The 21,447-nt window shown below is 39.5% G+C and overlaps 1 protein-coding gene and 1 long non-coding RNA gene across 3 annotated transcripts in view; one reads left to right on the top strand and one right to left on the bottom strand.

Moving 5' to 3' along the window:
• The first annotated feature begins 430 nt into the window (after positions 1-430).
• On the top strand, positions 431-21,324 carry LURAP1L (leucine rich adaptor protein 1 like). The gene is made up of 2 exons (XM_032096388.1): positions 431-983; positions 20,359-21,324. The coding sequence occupies exons 1-2, from the start codon at positions 792-794 to the stop codon at positions 20,731-20,733; spliced, it is 567 nt and encodes a 188-aa protein (XP_031952279.1). The 5' UTR covers positions 431-791; the 3' UTR covers positions 20,734-21,324.
• Positions 19,441-21,447, bottom strand: part of LOC116437971 — a 75,028-nt gene continuing 73,021 nt past the window's right edge. For both annotated transcript variants that reach the window (XR_004237549.1, XR_004237548.1), the window contains exon 6: positions 19,441-19,527. This is a non-coding gene — a long non-coding RNA (uncharacterized LOC116437971). The remainder of the gene's footprint in view (positions 19,528-21,447) is intronic.

Genomic DNA, 21,447 nt, shown 5'->3' with positions numbered 1-21,447 from the left:
ACTGACTCAGCTTGCAAGCTTTGCTTCTTAAAGAGGAGGGGGATAAAAAAACCCCAGAAATATTAACGGGGGGTGGGAGGAATGCACTTGCCTGCAATAAAACCTGTCTGATGAGTGGGAATACCATTCACACTGTACTTACGCTCCTATTCCTGTTAGAAGGGGTGACTTTTTCTCTTTTTTCACCTTCTTCCCTTTTTCTTTTCCTATTTATTTTCCTAGTCCTTCCTGTCATTCTTTTTCTTCTCCCTTGTCCTTTTTTTTCCCCCTTTTTTTCCCCTCTTTTTTCACCTCTCCTCTGGCCCTCCTCCCCACGTTCCCGAGGGACACGGTGTTCCCAGGCCCCTGCCGGTCGGGTGGCGCAGTCCCCGCCGTGCGGGGGCGCCCCGCGGCCGCGGGCATGCCGCGCCTCTCCCGCACAGGCACCGCGGTGGGAGGGCTGCGCCGCGCCTCTTCCACCTGCCCGCGGCTTTAAAGTTGCGGCCGGGCGGGACACGCGATGACTCGGGTTGCGCTGTGCCGGCCGCAGCTGCCGGGGCGCGTCGCGGTCTCGCACACGAAGCGGGGCCGTTTTTTTCCATCGGCCCTGCTCGCCTGCTGCTGCCTTTCCCGGGCGGTCGGGGAGGGGGCGGGAGGGGCTGCTGCCCCCGGGAGATGCCCATGCCCGCTGCGGGTGCCCCGCGCGGCGCGTCCGCCGTCCCCGGCGCTGCCGCGGCTCTCCGCGCCTCTGCGCCCCGGCAGCGGCCGGGCGGGCGCGGCTAGTGCCGCCGTCGGCCCCTGCGGGGCGAGCTATGGAGCCCGGCGCCCCGCCGGACCTCCGCGACGTCGAGCAGAAGCTGGGGCGCAAAGTGCCCGAGAGCCTGGCGCGGCCCCTGCGCGGGGAGGAGCTCCCGGCCCGCCCCGCCGCGGCGGCCCCCGGTGCCCGCCGCGCTGCCGCCCTGGCCCGTCTGGAGACGAAACTTCAGCTCCTGAGGCAGGAGATGGTGAGTAGCCGGGCTCCGGCCGCAGCCCTTCCGCACCGCCGCCTCCCGCTCGGCAGCACCGGCCCCTCCGCGGCAGCGCTCCCGGCGGCGGCGGCCCGAGCCGGGACTGCGCTCCCTGTGCCTGCCGGCCGGCCCGCCCGCCACAGGAAGGAGGTGCTGCCTGCCCCCGGGAGCAGCCGGCACCGCGCATCCATCCCCGGTGGGGCCGGGCGGCGGCGAGGGCTCTGCTGCCGGCCGGGAGAGCAAGAGGCTGCTCGTCGGTGCGGCGTAGAGCGAGGGACTTGGCGGCTCTTTTCCTCGCAGCGGGGCAGTTCGCCACGGACTCGCTGGTGGCTTCTGTTCCTTTGTCAGCTCATTAGAAGTACTGAATGCTGGAGTACCAATAAACGAAATAATGCACTACTCTCCCGTTGTTGTAATTGCATTTGCTGCATTGCACCTGTTTCCTGCTCTTGAGTAATACCTAAAGACACACAGGATATTTTCGGGCTGGAAATTTGGTCTGGAATTCAGGGACTTGATTGCTGGACTTTAGTCTTCAGAGACCTAATTAGTTCCAAACAGGCTGCAGATGATACAGAGCAATTCTTGAAAAAACAGCTATTTTTAGTTTGGTTGAATGGTATATTTTCTTTTGCCAGTGGCCTGTGATGGGCCTATGCTGTATGTAGTTCAGATCTTCTAACTTGTTTACTGTCTTCGTGCAGGTGCTTGTCCTACTTTGTATGTCACCATCTCAATAAATTTATTTTACCATAAAATGATGCCATAAAACTGGCTTAATTTTTTCTAAGACAAACCAAAAGGAAACTCTTTGCAAGCAAGTGACTGAATGATTAGTGAACACTCACAGCAGATGTGATCTTGACAATGCAGGGTACCTCAGATATGTGAGCATAGATATCTTCCATTTTTTGGGGGGGTGTAATTGTTATGTTAGGTCCCAAAAGACACTTTTTAGTAGCAGTTCTTTCCATAGCTCCTGCCACTAACCTTATTTGAAAATGGGATGAAATTTTAGCAGGTTGGGATGGGGATTTTTCTGGCAATGTGTTGAGATAACTTTATGCAACAATCTTGGAACTCAGCCATTTACAGCAAATAAATCAGTATCATTTTATGTGAATGAGTGCAATGCCATACCACAAGTCCCTCTACAGTGCTACATATAGGTACATATATATTTAAGTAAAAGGTGTATGGGTTTGTAATGTTTTTTAAAGAACGAGTGGGCTGGGCAAAAAGGGAAAGAGAATGGATATTTTGAGAGTTAATAGCCAAGATGGTAATGTTAATCTTCAGGTGTAACTTATAAATTACACTTGCTGTTGTATGGCTTCATATGATGTAAGAGATCTTCACAAATCAAACTATCAGTGTACTCTGTGGAGATCTTTTAGCTCCCTTTCAGTACCTAAACCGGGCCAAACAAGAAACTGGAGAGGGGGACTTTTGACAACAGCATGGAGGGACAGGATGAGGGGGAGCAGCTTTAAAGTGGAAGAGGGTAGGGTCAGAGATGTTAGGAGGGAGTTGTTTACTCAGAGGGTAGTGGGGCACTGGAACTGGTTGCCCAGAAAAATTTTGGGTGCCTTTGAACTTGTCTTTTGGAAGATGTCCCTGCCTATGGCAGGGAGGTTGGAACTAGATGATCTTTAATGTCCCTTCCAACCAAAGCCATTCTGTGATTCTATGATTTTAGGGTAATGATCATGGGGAATTTCAGTTTTAATATTGAGTAACACACTGTCAGCATAGCTCATGCTTATTTTTTAATTTTAAGCTTGCACAATGGTTGTAGAATGACCTGCAGGTGGCTTATAATGTATGGGATGTCGGACTGCAAAGGAAGCAAATAAGGCAGCCAGAGTTCTTGGCGTGACTGTTTAGACATGTCAAGATAACTAGGCCTAGTAAGGGAGGGGGACCCAAGTGAATTTCCCCTATCACCTTTTCCTTTCAAGTTGGTCTCAGACCTTCACCTGCTTCACACTCACAAATTCCGTGTCACACTCTTCTTTGCCTCTTCTTCCTCCTGCCATCCAGTTTCTCTTTTCCCTGCCTGCCCTAAGCACAAACATGTTTGAGTCCCAAAAGCCTTTATGTCTCCTGTTTGTCACTTCAATGACTGACTGTCTTTTCATATCTGAACTAATTTTTCATGCTAAGTAAGAGGAGCTAAGTTACAATCCTCTTCCCATTTGACTTCTGGTCTGTATGTGCCCATTAAACTACTGATACAATGACTAATTGTGAAGTATTGGTACCCTGTCTATACTTTTTTCCTGCTCTCAGCTGTCTTCTGTAATGCAGAATGTGAAAATGAACTACCTTCCTGAGGTTTTTCTCTACTCTCTAACACCTTCAGGATTTTCCTCAACCCTAAGGGTTTCTTCAGCTCCTTAACTTGTCACTTTCCCCTCTGCAGTGTTCTTTGTGACACTGGACATACTTTATAAATTTAAGAACAATATCAGGTAAAAATTGTGGTTCCTTTCTCTGCTTTTTTCTTCTTTTTTACTGAATATAATTTCTAAAATGGAGCCAAAACCTCTATTTTCTTATTTCACACCTCTTTCTGGTGCATTATTCTTTGGCTTTGCTGCAAGGCATAGGAGGTCTTGGACATGTAGAAAAGTAGTCTATAGCTACTGCATTACTAAACAGATGCAAAAAATGGAAAAGACTAGAAGCTTAGAAAATCAAGTGTTATCCATTAAACTTTTTTTTTCTGGTTGTAGTGTGGTGGAAACTTCTACAGCCCACTCAATTGAATTTTGGCTAGACCTATCTATGCTTTTTTTGCTTGCTTGTTTCAGATTTGAGACAAACTTTTTGTAGACATATAAAAAACAAGGTTATTCAGGCCCTTCTTTTCTAGTCATGTATAAAAAAGGACAGTATTTGACTTGGAAATGCTGCATTTGACTGTGAGTTACAGTACCTGGTAGATGGTGGGGTGTATGTGGCGATTGTCCATTTGCTCTGTAGAGGACCTGAGGCTTTGCCCTTGCTCCTTCAGATCCTTTCACTCTTCACAGTAGTTCTTTTTACCTCAAGCCTGATTTTGCTAATGGTCACTGGACTCACACACAAAGCACACAGAGTATTGTTCTTGAAATATGGACCTGCTTGGCCAGATCTACTTCCCTTTTCTTATCTTGCATTTTCCCCTGAAGGCCATGGTGGAGACTGCATTGGATCCTGAAAACCTTTGAATTACAAGGCCATAAAGTAAGAGGAGAAGCAAGATGTAATTTTCAGTGTGGGTCAAAACACTGTGCTCTGGTCAAACTCGGGTGGAATGAATACCTCCCACTATCTGATCCTTAATTCAGTATGAAATTTGTCAGTGTTACTGTTAAGATCTTTCTTCCCATGGTCTTTTGGGTGGAATGTTCCATTGGAGAGTTGATAATAATCCTTTCTAGCAGCAGCCTTTTCTCTAGTATACCATGCTTCTGAGGTCACATTCAACACATACACCTTCACTGCAGAAAATAATCTCTGAGGCTCATTCTGCAGCCTGAAATGATACTGCTTCTAAAGCCTCATTTCTCCTTCACAAGGTCTGGGCTTACTCTAAAGGAGATTTTCTTTAACACCTGAAGGAAGAGAGTGGGTGTTTTTTTCCTTTTAACTAAAAATTTTTACAAAATCAACTCTTTGATGCCTATTTGCAGGCTAGAAATTTAGACACAGTATAGTCTGCATTACATACAGTAATTAAAAAAAAAATGTTTTGCTTAAAAATATTTAAGGCAGAAAAGATAAACTGTGTCTTGGAAGTGAGGGGTGGATAGCAGTGCTGGGACTTTTAATGAGATTCCTTCCAGTGAACACTGTTGAGGATTAAATTTTGTTAGTGAATACCCAACTGGGTGTACTGAGTGCAGCAGTTTTTAGAGTGAAGGATAAAGTAATTGAAACAATCCTATTTCCAAGTAGCTGAGCATGTCAGATTTAGGCTATAGCTATTTGAGATAGAGGCATATTCCTATGCTAACTCACTAGATGAGTTTTCTTCTCCTTTGTTCTAGTTCTCTTTTAGTATAACTATTTTTTAAAGGCAATTAGCATTGATCCCTGACAAAATGAAATTGGAATTAAAGCAAATGTGACCATTACAATGGCAGTCCTTCTTGGTATTTTTGATGGTTTGTTCTATTTTCTTTATGCTTTTTTTATTGGTTTTAGGTTGTTTGTTTTTTAACCATCCCTAGCACATTAATGAAGGTGCAGGTTGGAGGGCAGAGCTGTTGTAACCCTATTCTACCAGCTCTTAAGAGTCTGACCAACTTCATATTTGCTTACATTTATTAGATTCATGGTTGCGGGGGGTCTACATTTATTAGTTTCTTTGAAGGACTGATTTTAAAATGTCTACTTGTCTACTTAAAATGTGACTTGAAATATCTCTTTAACACATGCTGTAGGTGCAGGCTGCTACATTCACTATTTTGTATGATAACATCAGTTGTCTTAACTGAAGCCAAGATTTGGTTAGTGTGCCTAGTCAGCAATGCAAAGCTGTGTATCAGATGCTGGTTTTCGATTAGATTAATTGTAATTTTTGCTTAAAAGCTTGACTGAAGATAAAATCTTAAATATAAAATTACTAGTGCCTAAGCCTCAAGCCTATGCAGGAGAGTTTGATTAACCTTTGTTTCTTCATGAGCCGTTATTCAGTGAATCCCTGAAGTGAGGCAAGTAGAAGTACAAAGAAGGCATACAGAAATAGAAATTAACTTGTTTCCCAAAGTCCTCCTGAAGTTCACTGAAAAAGGTGTTAATCCTGGATCTTGCTAGCGAGTTGCCTCCATACACTCCAATTTGCATGATGGAGTAGAGGAGTTTGTACTTTTTGCATATAATGCAGATTGGGCAGTGATAATAGGATACTCACGTTAAAAGGGAATTGTAGATTGATCCTTAGGGAAAATAATCAAATCTAATAAGGAAAAATTGCAACCTAATTATAGTACCAGCACTTTGCCAAGTTTTCCATCTTTTAAGATCATCTCTGGAAGGATGAGATGACCAAGGTTATTTAAATTAATGCATATTTAAACATATGTTTTGACTGGCAAATCTCACTCAGTGCCTGGCGGAAGTATTTGAATTGTGGAACAGCTCCATGTTGTACTCAAGCAGTGCTTATGTCTGTTCTTATTCAGCCATAGCAGTTGCTGAAGGGTTTAAGTCCACAGGAAGTACAGATGAATATGTGCTTACGTTATTAGCTGCTGCATGGCCAAGAGCCCGTGAAGCATTGCTGATACCTTACCAAGAAGCATCAGTGTGAGATACTTCAGTACACGTGCATCTGTCTCGTGTGAGTCATCACAGCGGCGTCAGGGATACTACAGTCAAGACTTCCAGTTAGACTGCCCACGTACTGTGAGACTTCTGCCAGACTTTATTTCAGAGAATATGTATTATAATTTCATTCCTTCCTGATTACTTTTTCAAGAGTAGAAGAATCATTGAGGCTGCTTTTTGAAATCTGATTCCTGACAATTTGTAATGAAAAGGCCTGAATACTAAACCACTTCTGCACAGAGTTGTACAGTTTATGATAAGCTTTAGCAAATAGATTATAACCTTTCTGATTAAATCAGCATGGCTTTCATAGAATAGCCTGGGGTAGAAGGGCTGTTCTGTAAAGGGACCTCAGAAGACCATCTGGTTTCACCTTTCAGAGGAAAGGGAGTCTGGGTGAGATTATCAAGCACCCTGTCCAATTGCATCTTGAAATTGCCATCAATTGCATCAGCCATGTAACTGGGGAGGTTGTTCTTATGATTGTCTTCACTGAAAAAAAATTAACTTGTATTAAGATGAAACCTCTCCTGGTCCTGTTTGTATCAGCCCAAATTATTGGAGTGCTGTGATGAGATACCCCTATCCCCAAGACTTCTCTAGGGAGAAAAGACCTAACTCCTTCAGTCTTTCCTCATATGGCAGATTTTACAGCCCTTTGATCATCATAATTTTGTGTGGATGCTTTCTTTTTTATGGTTACTTATGAGAACAATAATTTGAAAGTACCTTTTGTGTATGAGCAGGAAAAACTTGAAATGCGCAATACCAAATACATTCATTAAGCAGAGGTGATGGCAAGCAAGTGCATTTCTACTCTTCAATACTTTCTTTCTCCTAATAGTAAATGGTTAGAGAAAAAGATTGTGTTTTCAATTCATGTTTTAAAGGTTACAAGATTATTTGTCTGTTTTCTACCCTCAAGGTCAAAACGTATCAAACTTTCCACAGTGGACATGTTTATTTTCTGTGTTTCATTTCTGTCCATGTCCTGGAAGAGAGGCTGGTTACTGGAATCTGAAGCAAATGAGGATGAAGTTACAGGAGTAAAAAGACAGAGAATCTGAGCTGTTTAAAAGCAATTGGAATTCAATTAAATCAAGTGCAATTTCTCTCATGGATTTAACTTGTATTTATGAGCATCAAAGTTATATTTCCTATATGTAAGCAGTTCCAGGAGGTGGTTCTCAGTTCACTGTTCGTAAAGATGAGGAACTCTGGTCATAAAATTATGGACAGCTTCATAATAGAAAGGAGACTTTTTTGTTGTGAAGACAGACTCCTAGCCTTTGTTATCCAGTCCTTACTCTCATACATGTGGCTTCTAATTATAAGGTTTTTCCCATGGTGGAAGTTTGTGATAAGCAATTGGAAGCAACACTAATCTGGAGGGTGCCCAAAACAAGTGACCAAAATACATCTAGAAGGTCTGTAAGCCATCTTGTATTAAATCTTTGAAAGGTATAAACAACATAGTTCAATCTTTCAAGCTTTTTCAAATCTAGAAGGATATTGGGATGGTCATTTATATCAGAGGCCACTTTTTCTGTATTCAAGTGCTGAGTCCCTCTGGTGCCTGCCTGCACATCAGTGTATGGAATAAAATGTGCCTGAGGATCCCCCTCTTTGAAGTAGCTCTTAATGAGGTTTCTCTCTTTCCATAGAAGAAGATAAGAAAGGACACTAGAGAGTATATATATGTCAGGTATATAAGTGTATAAAGTCAGCCACTCTGTTTTTTCAGGATATGCAACCTGGCCTAGAGCTTCCATAATCATGGAGAATAGCATACTGGCACACCAATGCAACCCTGACCTCAGCAATCCAAACCTTATCTTTCCCCACCAACCTAGCCTTTCATACTTACGGTTTGTCAAGAGAATGGTATGGCACATTTCTTAATTAACAGTAAACACAAACTAGCTAAGCTGCCAGAGAAGTTATCCGAATGTTTCATTTGCTGTGCTGTACAATAAAGTCTCAATGCTGTATGGCTCTGCTGGGTGCAGTGCCAGATGAAGTGAAAGCATTTGTGACTTTAAAGCAATGGCTAATTGCTATTTAGCTACTGGGGGTCTCAGATTTTATAAACACTTTACTGGCATAATTTGTAATTTTGTTCACTTTTGTTAGATATCAGCTGCATTCATGACTAAAGTACTTCCAGAAGGAGAGCGATTTTACTGCATTCTGCTTTGGATATGAAACCTACCTCTCTCTAGATACAGAAGGAAACACATCCAAGAACTATAATGCAACAAATGCATTGAGTGTTTCCAAGCTCACATATTTTTACCCCAAGGTAGAAACAAATATAGAACAGCTTGGTTGCTTTGTATTTTTCTTTCTTTTTTTTTTTTTTGTCTTCCTACAGAAGTTCCATTGGTTTAAAGAAATGTTATATTTGAGATAGTTGTGCACTGCTTTTGTTAAGTCAGATGTTTATGAGATACAGCAAATGTTGGATTTCTTAATATTGTTTGCTGAAAGGATTTTTTTTAATTTAAAAACTTCAGACTCAGACCTTGATCCTTCCAATAATTATAAATGACTAGAAAAAACCAGTCCTGACACCAAGGAGGAAACTATGAAGCATTTCTGTGTAGAGAGGAGTAGGATCTGTATTGTTTAGCCTACTCTTTAGAAAACTAGTGAAAATTGCTTGCACACCCTGCCTCTACTGAGCCCTGGTACAGCCATATCTGGAGTGCTGTTTGGGGATCCATTTTGGGCTGTCCAGTTTAAGACAAGGAACTGCTGGAGAGTTGGTCCAGCGGAGGGCTATAAAGATGATTAGGGGTCTGGAGCATCGTCTACCTTATGAGGAAAGGCTGAGGAAACTGGACCAGTTTAGCCTGGAGAAGAGATGACAGCTGAACAGGGATCTTATCAATGTGTACAAATATCTTAAGGACAGTGTCAAGAAGATGGGACCAGACTGTATTCAGTGGTGCCCAGTGACAGGAGAAGGGACAAAGGACAAACTGAAATACAGGAAGTTCCATCCAAATACAAGGAAAAGCTTTTTCACATTGAGGTAACTGAGCGCTGGAACAGGCTGCCCAGAGAGGTTGTGGAGTCTACCTCTTCGGAAATTTTTAAAACCTGCCTAGACTCCATCCTGTTCAACTTGCCGTAGCAGTGATGGGGGGATTAGATGATCTTCAGAGGTCCTTTCCAACCCCAGCTGTTTTGTGATTCTCTGATTCTGAATATCTAGTGTTCTTCCTGGAGTGAGATTAATATGTACCTTTTTAAGAGTGCCTGGAGAAGGCCTGTTCCAGCCACATTGAAAGGGTGGAGTTGTTCTCTAATTTGGCTGCTAATACATACCATTTTCTTTGGTAGACAAAGGCAGATGGTGCATGTTTAGAACGAACTACTTAATAATAAAACACTGTCAGTGTAGGGGGTTTATGTTGGTTTTGGTGTTGAAGAATCCTTTCCATGGGCAGGCAGGTTTTCTGACTAATGGGATTTAGATGGGTCTGCACAAAAACATGACAACTTGGAGAAGTCATTCAAGGAGTCATTGCAAACTTCAGACTATTTTTCTAGTCTTCTCAAAACTATACAGCTATGAGAGGAGCAAATATGAAGCCTGAATGATAATTTTTACAGGACATTTCCTTTTCTGTGACTTCAAGTACATTTTGCCTTCACAGGGCTATTTCAACCTCTGTGACTGTTAATGGCTTGTCCACATGTCTTGGCAGAATTGTGTGGTACTCTGAAATATTTTTGTTTCAAGTGGTGTTCTGTGGCAGGGTTCTAGTGTTACAGGGTTTGTAGGAGAAAACTGTAAATCCTGTCACAGCAGAGGAGAAAGCCTCCTTCTAAGAGAAGAGCTTAACTACTAGCATGCCAAAGCAAGAGTGATTTTCTTCAAATGCCTGTGGAATTTACATCCTCCTTTGTTAGCACTTAACACTGATTGCTGTGTCTGGGGCAGGGGAGTGAAGGCATGATTGCTGTTTTTCCCAGAGCCAGATGAGGTAGCCATCTGTGACAGTAACTTCATAAAGCTATTTATGCATTGACCAGTGCAGAGCATCAGTCCACCCATTTCAGACAAGAAACAAAACTCAACCAAAGCAACACTATGATCTTTAATCTTCTGTAATTTCTCTCCTTCATTTTTATTAATTTGTACTCTGGTGAAGTTTAATAACAAAATTACTTAAGAAGAACTGTAACCAGCCCTTTTCAGATACAACCAAACTCTAGTCCAAATCTGCTGTGTTTTCCTTGACTAGTTCTCTCATTTCCCAATAGTAACCCTTGGTTATTCACAAAGGCCATATTTATCTTTTCCTAGCCATGTTTTGCAAGTCTTATACTATATTTCTGCTCCCCAGCTAGCTTAGTAGCTCGTACTTCCTCAGTAGAAGAAGAAATGGGAAATGTAAGCAATGGCCTTGATTCCTTCACAAGTTACTTATACCTCTGATAACTGCATTGATAACTATGATTAATATTCTTTGCTGAACTAGAATCATGCCAGAATGCCCCAGTACTCTTCTATGTAGAAATCTTTGCTAAGAACAGGTTTAAGTATAAAAAGAGCAATATGACATGAGCTAGAGTAGGAGAAGCTGAGGACTGGACTATATGGTGTGGATAATAGTTATTGATCAGAGAAGGGATCAAATAATATGGAAAGTAAATATTACCTAGAGTGCCTGGTTTTGCCTTGAAGTTTATAGTTCATTACTGACTACTCTTGCTACCTTCTCTCATCCATTGCCTAGAAATAGGATGTGTCTTTGTTTAATTGTTAGTATACATTGATAATCATGCCTTGTGACCACCAGAATGAATTGCTGTGGTGTGTTCTGTAGGAAGCAAAGGGCTTCATGGGTTTTTGAGCCAAAAGGGCTCAAAAGCCATAGATGGTGTAGTTCTTAACAGGGTGCTTGGCTTGTTGCGCTGGCCAGTTTCAGTATTTCAGCTTGCTAGAAATGGTTGTAGCCTCTTGTTTGCTTCTAGATTTTTAATCTATAGATCCCAGATTCAGGTTAGCTGCTAGCTGTTTGATACCTTCTTACTGGATGAGAAAGAAATAAATTACTAAATTACTTAATTTTTAAATTTGTTATAGGTACCTGGAAGTTTGAAAGGCTGTTTTTGTTCAAAAGACTCAAAATAGGCAACTTCATTTTTGTCTGAAAGACCTCAAACTGGCTAGTACTTTTAGAGAGATGTAAAGACTGTGTAGGGACCATATTTTAGGAGAATGATGATTACACCACTGAGGAGATTTGGATGAAGTTTTGCATTAAAAAGAAAAATTAAGCTGAATTTGAAAGACATGGAACTTCAAATAGGTCACAAAGTAAGCATAAAATAACAAAACAAAATCCCATTATTTTTTAAGATACTGAGTCATTTTTATTCAAAAATTTTCAAAATGTTTAGCATCGAAACATAATGCTCATAATGTTTTAACAGGGAAAAAGTCCCAACGATCAGCAAATCACTTTCTAGCACTGTTAAAGCATTTTTAAACGCACATATGATCATTTGTAATAACAAAGCTGTCTTGAAGTTCTTTTTTATTCTTATCCAGGTAAACCTTCAGTAAATAGGATGGCAGGTTGTCTTTACTAAAGATTTGGTTGTTAGATTAAAAATATGCTTTCTGTAGGATATATCCCATCTCCAGGAACACAGAATTGTTTCAAACAGAATTCCATTTTGAATTCTAGGGAGATTCAGACAAAGATTTAATTTTTTTGTAATCTTATGTGTCTCTCCAGTGGCATTGTGAAAGCAGACTTGAATTTCAAGAGAGTTCAGATCTCTCGCCAGTGTTAGTATTGTTGTGTCTCATTTCTGATTTAATAAGTTGGGTGGTTTGATGTTTTTAATAGGGTTTGGGGTTTTTTTTACATTTTATAATGTTTTCAAACTTTGGTGTTACCACCATAAAAGCAGTATTTTCAAACTTTGGATACACCTGTAAGCAAACCCTATTATCTTCTCTTATTTTAGTTTTATGCTTTTGTGTATACTTACACAGTGCCAGTATTAAAAGTAATTAATTTAAAAGGGATGAGTGCTATTATATTTTTTCATTTTTTTGCATAGTGTTTCTAAGAGTATGTTTTGGTCAAGACAAACATATATAAGGCAGAGAGTGAAATCCAGTGAAAAAAAAGAAATCAGTTATGTTCTTGAGCCGCAGTGCTGTCTCATGTTGGTCAGAAGACACACGCAGTCCTGCATTGTGTCTGGTGTCCAGAACACTTCACAGTGATGCTGTGATCATCCATCTGCTGTAACACTTTCTGACACTCACAGCTGAATGTTACGGCTTCATATTGACCTGAATGTTTGCAGTGGAGTTAACTTGTCTGTCAACAAATGTGAGTCCATATTATGGATTGTTCTGGACATGTTCACCTTTGTCACAGTAGATACATTTCTAAGGTCTGATGATGCTTTTATGACAGCAGTGTGAGATATTTCGAAACATTCAGAAAAACCTTCCAGCAGCATTAGAAGTTTTTCCTCTTCTCAAATCCCTACATTTTCTCACTTTTCCCTTTCATGTTAATTCAACTAAACTTTAAAAGAGTCAGGATTTTCCTTTATAGTTTTTCATCCTTCTGAGACTAGATGTTTCTCTCTCCTAATTCTGTGGTACTTCTATATTTAAAGAGCTTATCTAACATTTGTTTTATTTGGACAGGAGGTGAGGAAATAAGAACTAAACTAATTAACTTTTTTTTCCCTTCTACTTGCTCTCAGTTGTACATCATGTTTCTTTTTAACGATCATTGTCAAAAAGACCATACTTGGGAGATATTTAAATAGTCTCTTTTTCACCATAAAATAAAAAGATGGCCAAAAAACTTAAACAAACAAATAAAAGTATACTTTCCCCCCGGGAACTTTTTACTACATTTAAGCATACAAGATATCTCAAACAGTATGATGTTGAAAGAAAAAAATGTACTCTACTAAGCAAATGATTCATCCTAATCACTGATATTTTATTATCAAAGGTATTAATGCACTTGGCAGGCTGCCTACACATACTCCCCAGAAAAGGACCATGCATGTTTTAAGGAAGTGAAAAAAGGCCTTGAGATTCACCTCTTTTTTTTTTTTTTTTTTTTTTTAAAGAGATAATATGACTAAATAATTGCACAACTTGGTGGTATGTATTTTCCTGTCAAGTATAAGGGAAATCAATTAGTATGCATAAAATTAAAATATTAAAATAGGCTGTTGTAAGAGAAATGTAAATCACCAAAATCACCAATACTGTAATTTCCTGTATCAGATGATAACCATATTAGCATAATATTTTCTTCATATATTTGCAAGAAATATCCTTGGGACCTGCTCATTGAGTTACTTACTCTCATTGCCTACTGAACTAACTTGCTGTGTCATGAAGTTGCTCTGCTTCCTCATTACTCTGGTGTATTCTCCTACATTATTCTGGTGGTGGCTCAGACCTGACCTGCCCGCTTCCTTGCTTTAGGTAATGGGTTGGTAAGCTCTCCTTACAGGAGAATACTTTTATCCTTTTATCACTGTTGTGGAATCACAAGGTCTCTCTTTCTCCTTCCTAGTTAAATGTTACTGTGCTCAAAGCTGTGTTATGTAACTGCCAAATTTTACAGATGGACCTGTGGAAATACTTATTGCATGGACTTGGTGAAGGATTGCAGTGGAAATGCAGCAGCTTGAAACAGGACAATGACTAGGCTGGAGCCTCTTTTTAAAGTAGCAAAGGGTGCAGACAGAAACTGAAAACTTAATGACTATGCACTTTATGAGCTGCTGGGAGTTCAGTGATTGTAATGAATGCTATGTAAAATGTGATACGAAGGTTTTAACAATTTTGGAGTCTTCAAGAGATGCAAGAGTATAAGAAACCTCTTGCAAAAGAAGTCAAAAATTAAGTGATTACAACTTCTGTAGTCTGCCACAATATTCAGGTCAGTGTAACTTGCTCACTTTGCAGAAAGAAAGTAGATCAGAAAACTGTAACTACAAAGCAACAATGGATCACATAAATTTAGCTTTTGTATATATATATGTTGCTTTTGTATGTGCTCCCTCATTCTCTGAAGCTTACTACAAGCTTAAAAACCAGGAGAGAACAAATGGGAAAATGATACAGCAATATGCTATAACACAAGTCCATGCTGAAAGAAACCAGATACAGAAAAAGCTGTCAATCTACATTTATCACTGTTAAATGAAATATAATTTAGCTAAATCAGTGTGAGGTAAATCACAGTCAGAGGCACAAGGCATAATGACGAACATTGCAGCACCTACCTTGACTCTGACAGTCTCATCCTCTGCCAGGCTTTGGTCCACATCTCCATTATTTTGGGAGAGCTCGTGTACAGTTTCAGTCAGGTTGGTTGCGTTAGTTTGGTTATTGTGGTGTCTGAATTGACCAAAGTTAGTTGGCTTTGCTGTGGAGTGCATGTGGCACATTCCCACAAGCAGTTACTCTTCCACGGGTGCATAGATGATCCCTTCCAGTTAATGACAGTACACTTGTGTTCTTACTCTCTGTCACATAAAACTCCCTGCATTTTTAACAAGAGATGCTGAAGATTATGTTCAAATTCAGAAGTCCGCCTAGGCATTCTAATTTTTTCATCTTGATCCTGAAATACCATTTCCTAAAGCGGCATAATTATCTGAAGAAACCAATGCAAACACCTTGAATCAGTGGGACAATTTAGGAGCAGACAAGAAGTTTAAAGACATGCACATCCATATGTTTTAATTTAAGTAGGACGTAGCTCCTGCACAACCTGTTAATCATCCTGTGTGTTAAAGGAGCAGACATTATCTGTTATTTGTGGTTTTATTTTATTTTAGAAATGTTAGATGGAAAAAAAGAGAGCATCTCTTTTACTCACTAGTGTTGAGAAGCTGTTGTAATATCACTTTGAGCTTGCTCGCCTTCAAATGGCATGCTTCATGCTTTGTGATGGTGGCTTAATAAACAAATCCTGTGCGTGTCACCAGACTTACCCCTGTTGTAACCATGTCAGCTTGATGACTCCAGTTAAATAACACTTGAATTCCCATATTCTGAATTTTGGATTTTGAACTTTGATAAGTTGCTAATAGTATTTTTAGCTTGTTATGTATATGGTCTCACAGAATTAGTCGATGAGGTTTTATTGACCAGTTTTTATCCTTATATATCTTCTTACTATATTTGTATCTTGATAATACTTGAGTAATTCAATATTGCCAGCCAGTGTTTTATTTTATTTTCATCACTTTCATATTTTGCCTGATAAATTAATTTCTGTAGTTCCTTTAAAAGTTGTTATTCAGTGTTTGTATTAGCAGAGGTAACACCAGGAGAAAGTGGAATAAGGTTAGCTTTTTTGAAGAAAGAGACATCTCAGAATGCAAAACAAATTATTATTTAGACATTGATTTTTAGATTTTTTTTTAATTGCATCTCAAATTAATTAATGGAATGTGCTATTCTATGGAAAGCTGAGGTAATCTCCCTTTTAAAAACAAAAGGGGAGGTAGGCATAGCTGGCAAGCTCTTTATCCTGTATGATACAGGAAATAGAAGACCTTGAATAGGAAAGCAGAAAGCTGTCTCTGACACATCCTAAAATATGGAAACAACAGTCGCATTAATACTTCTGAACCACAGTGGTCATGCACACCTCTTTGGTATGGAAAAGTTCTCCTGGTTTGAAATTCTTTTTGTAAAAAGTGTGATAGAGATGGGTGTGGTAGTGTTTAGCAACAGGTGGAATTGGCTGTAGTTAGTTTCATCTAACTTCTCCATGTTTGTTATCTTCTGCAAGACTTCCCAGGCCTGAGCCTCTGTGGGCCTTTCCCGGGAGTATTGTACTTTGCTACCGTTTCCTTCCACTTATCGTGGAATTTGTGTCCAAACTCACGATGTTTTAGACCACAGATTCCAGAGCAGCCAACCCGAGATCTGTCTTGAGATCCTGAGCAGAGCTTCTGATCTGAGTGACTTAAATAGCTCCCTGAATCCATTAAGTTGTAAGTATAAGATTTTGTCTCTTGTAAGTACTTCACCTCCTGAAAGAAATACCTTATTACTTAGGTTCATTCACTTTTTTTCCTTTTACTAGTGGACTCTTTACAACACGGAGCATAAAAGCGTTGAGAAAAAAATGAAACTGAAATAATTTGAATAAACTTAGGGATATCTTTTCCTCAGATCACTTTTTATGGTTGCCATTAATATCCCTGCAGAATTCCTGTAGTTAGAAGAAGCAGCATGTGAATCCAGGAATTTAAAAGAAAGTAATCCACAGGAAGAAGCTAGAGTTTCAAACAGCTTTCATAGATTAGTAGGGTATATTTAACAGAAATTTTAGCTTTGCCATTTCTGAAGGGGAAGGTGACCCACTGTGTTTGAAACTGATTGGAAGCTATGTCTGCAGAACATGCAGCAGCAAAACACAAGGCCATTTTGCCCAGTTGTGAGTACATGTGTGACTTTGATCCAAAAGCTAAGTGACCAGGCTAGGGACAGCTAATGCACTACTTTGGGTGACTGCCAGGAAACGATAATTGTCTTTGTTAGCAGTCCTGGCCACTAAGTTTTATTCTAAAAGCAATAACCTAGTCAAGTCCTTTCTCAAGACCACTGAATTATATATAAAAATAGCATGCTATCTCTTTGCATATATATGTACACAAAAGCCCTCATGTTTGTATATACATAAATTCCCTTGAATAAATTATGACAGTATTGTACATATTATTACAGAAGACCAAAAGAAAGGAAGATATACCTTGTTAGAACAACAAATATGAGAGGGAGGCACAGGCAGGTGTTCAGTCTAGTTATTCCTTCCAGATTGAAGATCTGGTTCTGTCTGAATGCTAATCTGTGCACTTATGCTACCAGACTGTGTTACTTGAAAGATGCTGTCACTTTAATTTCATTATTTTCTCTTCCTGTGACTAGCTCTTAATGTTAAACATTTAGTATCCTTCCTGTGATCATCACTATTACAAATATACAAAGCAAAACTAAGCAAAAATACATAAAAGTTAACCTGTAACAAGAAATTAGTTTTTTCTCTCTTGTCACAAATAATTTCCTTTATACACTGTAAGTTTTTGTGAGGGCTGATCCATAATAACACACACCTTTCTTATGGTGGCCTTGTGCTCTAGCTTTAACTCAAAGGCAGCTATAAAAACTGTTCTGAAATACCTCTATAAGCTATGATACACTATATAGATTGTGCCTGAAATGCACCTGTTACTGTGCATAGCAAATGGGGCTGTCAAGCATGGTGAGATTTTATTGTATTTAGTCCTGTTAGCTGGACCATCTTGGACTGACTTGTTTACTCCAACGATGCTCCAATTTGTTTACTTCAACAACTTCCAGGATAAATGAGTTGCAGCTACATAAGTGAGTAAAAGCTAATGTTTGTGTTTGTGCTAAAGCAGATAAGGGGCAGAAAATGTCATTTTGACATTTTTGTGTTATCAAGCAGATGATGAAGTAAACCATATTAAAGAAAGATGACATTTGTTAAACTACTATTTAGTATTTACTTTAGGAAAAGCACACTCTTGATATGGGAAACTTGGAATGACATGGTAGCTAGGAGGAGGACGACTCTAGTACGCAGGAATGCAGAGAATTGGTTCCAGTAAGGCTATTCCACAGAAATGCTGAAGCTAATGGTGTATTCAGAGAATAAAATTATTTCCTGTGAACTGAGTGTGAATATATGAGATGTCTACTTTATCTAAAAGGGACTGTTTTGTTTGAGTCATATTGGTGCTAGTTCTGTTAAACATTTCCTTAATCAGTCTTTTGGGAAACTTGTCTCCAAGCATGTTTATATTCAGCAAGTTGCTGAAGTCTGTAGTTGCAGTTGAGAAGTTGGGTAATTTACTGCTTTCATGACATCCTAGTTGCCGAGCAAATGGTTTATAGTGATTTATTGGTAAAAGTAGAGAAATTGGCTTGAGCAGGAGAACTACAAAATGGTCAATCTGTTTTCATAACCTCACTCCTGAAAGAATGATAGATGGGCAGTGTTAAAATTGTGAAATGTGGGTAGAACTATTTTGCACAGTACCATGTTAGCTGTGTTAAATCTTGTGATACTGGATTGAGAATAATTCAGAAGTCATTCTGGGGACTGGGGAAGGAAGCTGGGAATACACATGACAAATACACAGGCATTCTGTTGCTGGCAAAGCTTGAAATGTCTTTGCATAGGGTTGTCCCTGACCAGTAAGTAAGCACCCACCAGCTGCTCGCTCACTCCCCTCTTCTCTTCCAGTGGGATCAGGGGAGAGAATTAAAAGAAAAAAAGTCAGAAAAACTTGGATTTTAATAAAGACAGTTTAAAAAATGAAGAAAATAAATTAACAAGTGATGCAGTCAGTAACACACCGTCTCCCACCAGTAGACCAAGCCAGCCCCCAAGCAACAACTTTATAGGAAAGATCAAAAACACAGGTTTTATTCCTGGGCACAGCATTGTATGGCAAGAAATATCCCTTTGGTGAATGCTGGTCAACTGTCCCATCTCTGTCCATTCCAAACATCTTTCTCAGTCCCAGTCTACTTGCTGAGGGTGCAGAGTGAAAAACAGAAAAGGCCTTGATTGCACTCACTGCTCAGCAAGAGCTGAAACACTGGAGTGCTACCAACATGGTTTAGTCACAGATACAGAGGACAACACCGCACCAGCTGCTAGGAAGCATCCCAGCTGGATCCACTACAGTCTTCTGCAGTATCTAAGAGAATAAAGATACATTGAAATAACTTTTGAACAACTGTACGAGGTCAGTGTAATTTGGGATCCTGAGAAGATGACATTTGAGTATGGAAAGAATCATGTTCAGATTATATTCTTAGAGAAACAAGATATAGTCTCTGCTTCCTGAGAATACTGATTCTGTTCCAGTCCATTGTGTATGAACAATACAGGTGCTATTTTTCTGTACAACAATTGTAGACTTGGAGAACTGCATAAAACATCTATTGTCCATAGATCTTACTTGTTTCTTTCTTTATTTCTCAGTTGACTGAAGACTTTCAAATTCTCAATATGGCACAAAAGACAGTGGCACAGATTTTTTTTCCGGTACTTAAAATGTTTCAGATGAGGAGAAGGAAGCACTAAATATAAACCTTAGGTCTCCGCTTTATTTGTCAGCTGAAGTGACTTTAAAACTGGCTTGTATAGTTTGCCTGTTAAGGAAAACATGAAGATGTTTAACTCAAATATATCTGTGAAATCCAACACTGTAATATTCCTCTGTCCATTACAATTAACGTGTATGTGTCAACCATCACAACTAAGTGAGAAAGTAGGAGTTTGTTCTTAATGTCCACTTTTGTTTAGTTAGTTACAGCAAATGCTTGCTCCATATCTATAATAAGTGGTTGACTCTGAACTTCATCACCTTCATCTAATATGGGTTTAAAGAACTGATATTTACAATTTCAGTAAGTTCCGTATTTTAACTCTCAGAAATTTACATGGCAGATTTTAATGTGCACTCAGGAGTAGTGTGAGTAAAAGTTGAATATCCACAAGCTTTTTTCCAAATTGTGCACATTTGAAAATTTTAGCCAGCCCAAGTAGCCATAGTAAGGATAACTTGGGGTGAATGCCTAGCTGTCTGTAACTGTAAGTAGCTTAGGGTAATTGTAAATAGAAATGGCTTTGTGTTTCTCTGATTAGTGAAAAGCTATCCCCTAGGAGTTGTCATAGCAGCTGTGTTTCTCATCTAAACAGCATTGTGTGTACAAGTCTTGTCACTGACTAGCATTCCTGTTAATGGACTGCTTAGGTGGGCTGATCAGGTTCCCACCTGACCTTCACTGAAAGTGTAGATATACTTTGGGTTTTTTTGTTTGTTTGCTTGTGGGCTTTTTTACTAGTTATTGAAACAGATTTGTCCCAGATATGAAAGCTGGATTTCTTTTGTGTTTTCTTTTAACCCATTCATTGCCTCCATCATGCTCTTTGGCTTGATTATGAAAAGACTAATTTTTTTAATTACTTCTGCCTTGTAGGTTAATCTTCGAGCCACTGATGTGAAGCTTATGCGCCAGCTCCTCCTCATCAATGAAAGTATTGAATCAATCAAGTGGATGATAGAAGAGAAAGCCATTGCCAGCCGAGGCAGCAGTTTGAGTGGAAGCCTGTGCAGCTTGCTGGAAAGTCAGGAGACATCTCTCCATGGCAGCTGTAACAGTTTGCAAGACTGTAGTGATGGACTGGATGGAATATCAGTGGGGAGTTATTTGGACACCTTAGTGGATGATGTCCCTGGTCACCAAACCCCTTCGGATGTGGACAAGTTCAGTGATTCTTCTGTCATGGAGGACTCACAGTCTCTGCATAAGCATCCCAAAATTGATTCTGATGAGTACTACTGTTTTGGTTAATAAGATCAAGTTCCAGTGGGACACAAATGCACTTGTACTTATCCTTTTTCTTTGCTGCTATTTTATTTCATGTGCAAAACCCCCAAAGTTCTCTTGGAAGGAGTACATAATATGATACTTCAATTCTATTGCTTAACTTTTCTATTGCTTCTAATGCATTTTCTCATTGATGGGTTGGGCTTTTCTCCTCCTCCTCCTCCCATTTTTTTTTTCTTAATTTATTGTCACTTTTTTTTTTGTTTGTTTGTTTTTTTGTTTTTTGTTTTTTGTTTTGTTTTGGTTTTGGTTTTTTACAATGCTATATTTACAAGTCTGTAAGAGTGGGGAAGGAAAAGCTGTATCTTTAAAATTAAACATCAGGGAATGAGAGCAACAGTTTTGTATTTGTTGTCAATAAAATAGCTTCTGATAAATATATGTTGTCATAAATTTTCTTCACTACAATGTTTGGCCTTTCCAAAGACACTGTTCTTATTGAGCCTTAAATCTGAATCTTGAAAATACCTCTACAAAATAATTTTCCTTTTGTAAGAAATTAAATTTGGTTCTGTTAAGCTGTCTTCATTTGAAATACAAAGTATCCTAAACTTTTCTGTGTGGAGTTTCTTTTCTTTTGCAATGTTCTCATGTCTCTTGCCTAATTTTGATGTTAAATTCCAATTCTAAATTGTTTTTTTTTTTTAAATTCAGCAGTGTTGCCCTGCTGTCTTTTTC

The sequence above is a fragment of the Corvus moneduloides genome, chromosome Z, assembly GCF_009650955.1.
Source record: "Corvus moneduloides isolate bCorMon1 chromosome Z, bCorMon1.pri, whole genome shotgun sequence".
Taxonomy (NCBI): Eukaryota; Metazoa; Chordata; class Aves; order Passeriformes; family Corvidae; genus Corvus; species Corvus moneduloides.
This window is presented reverse-complemented; position numbering and strand designations above follow the sequence as displayed.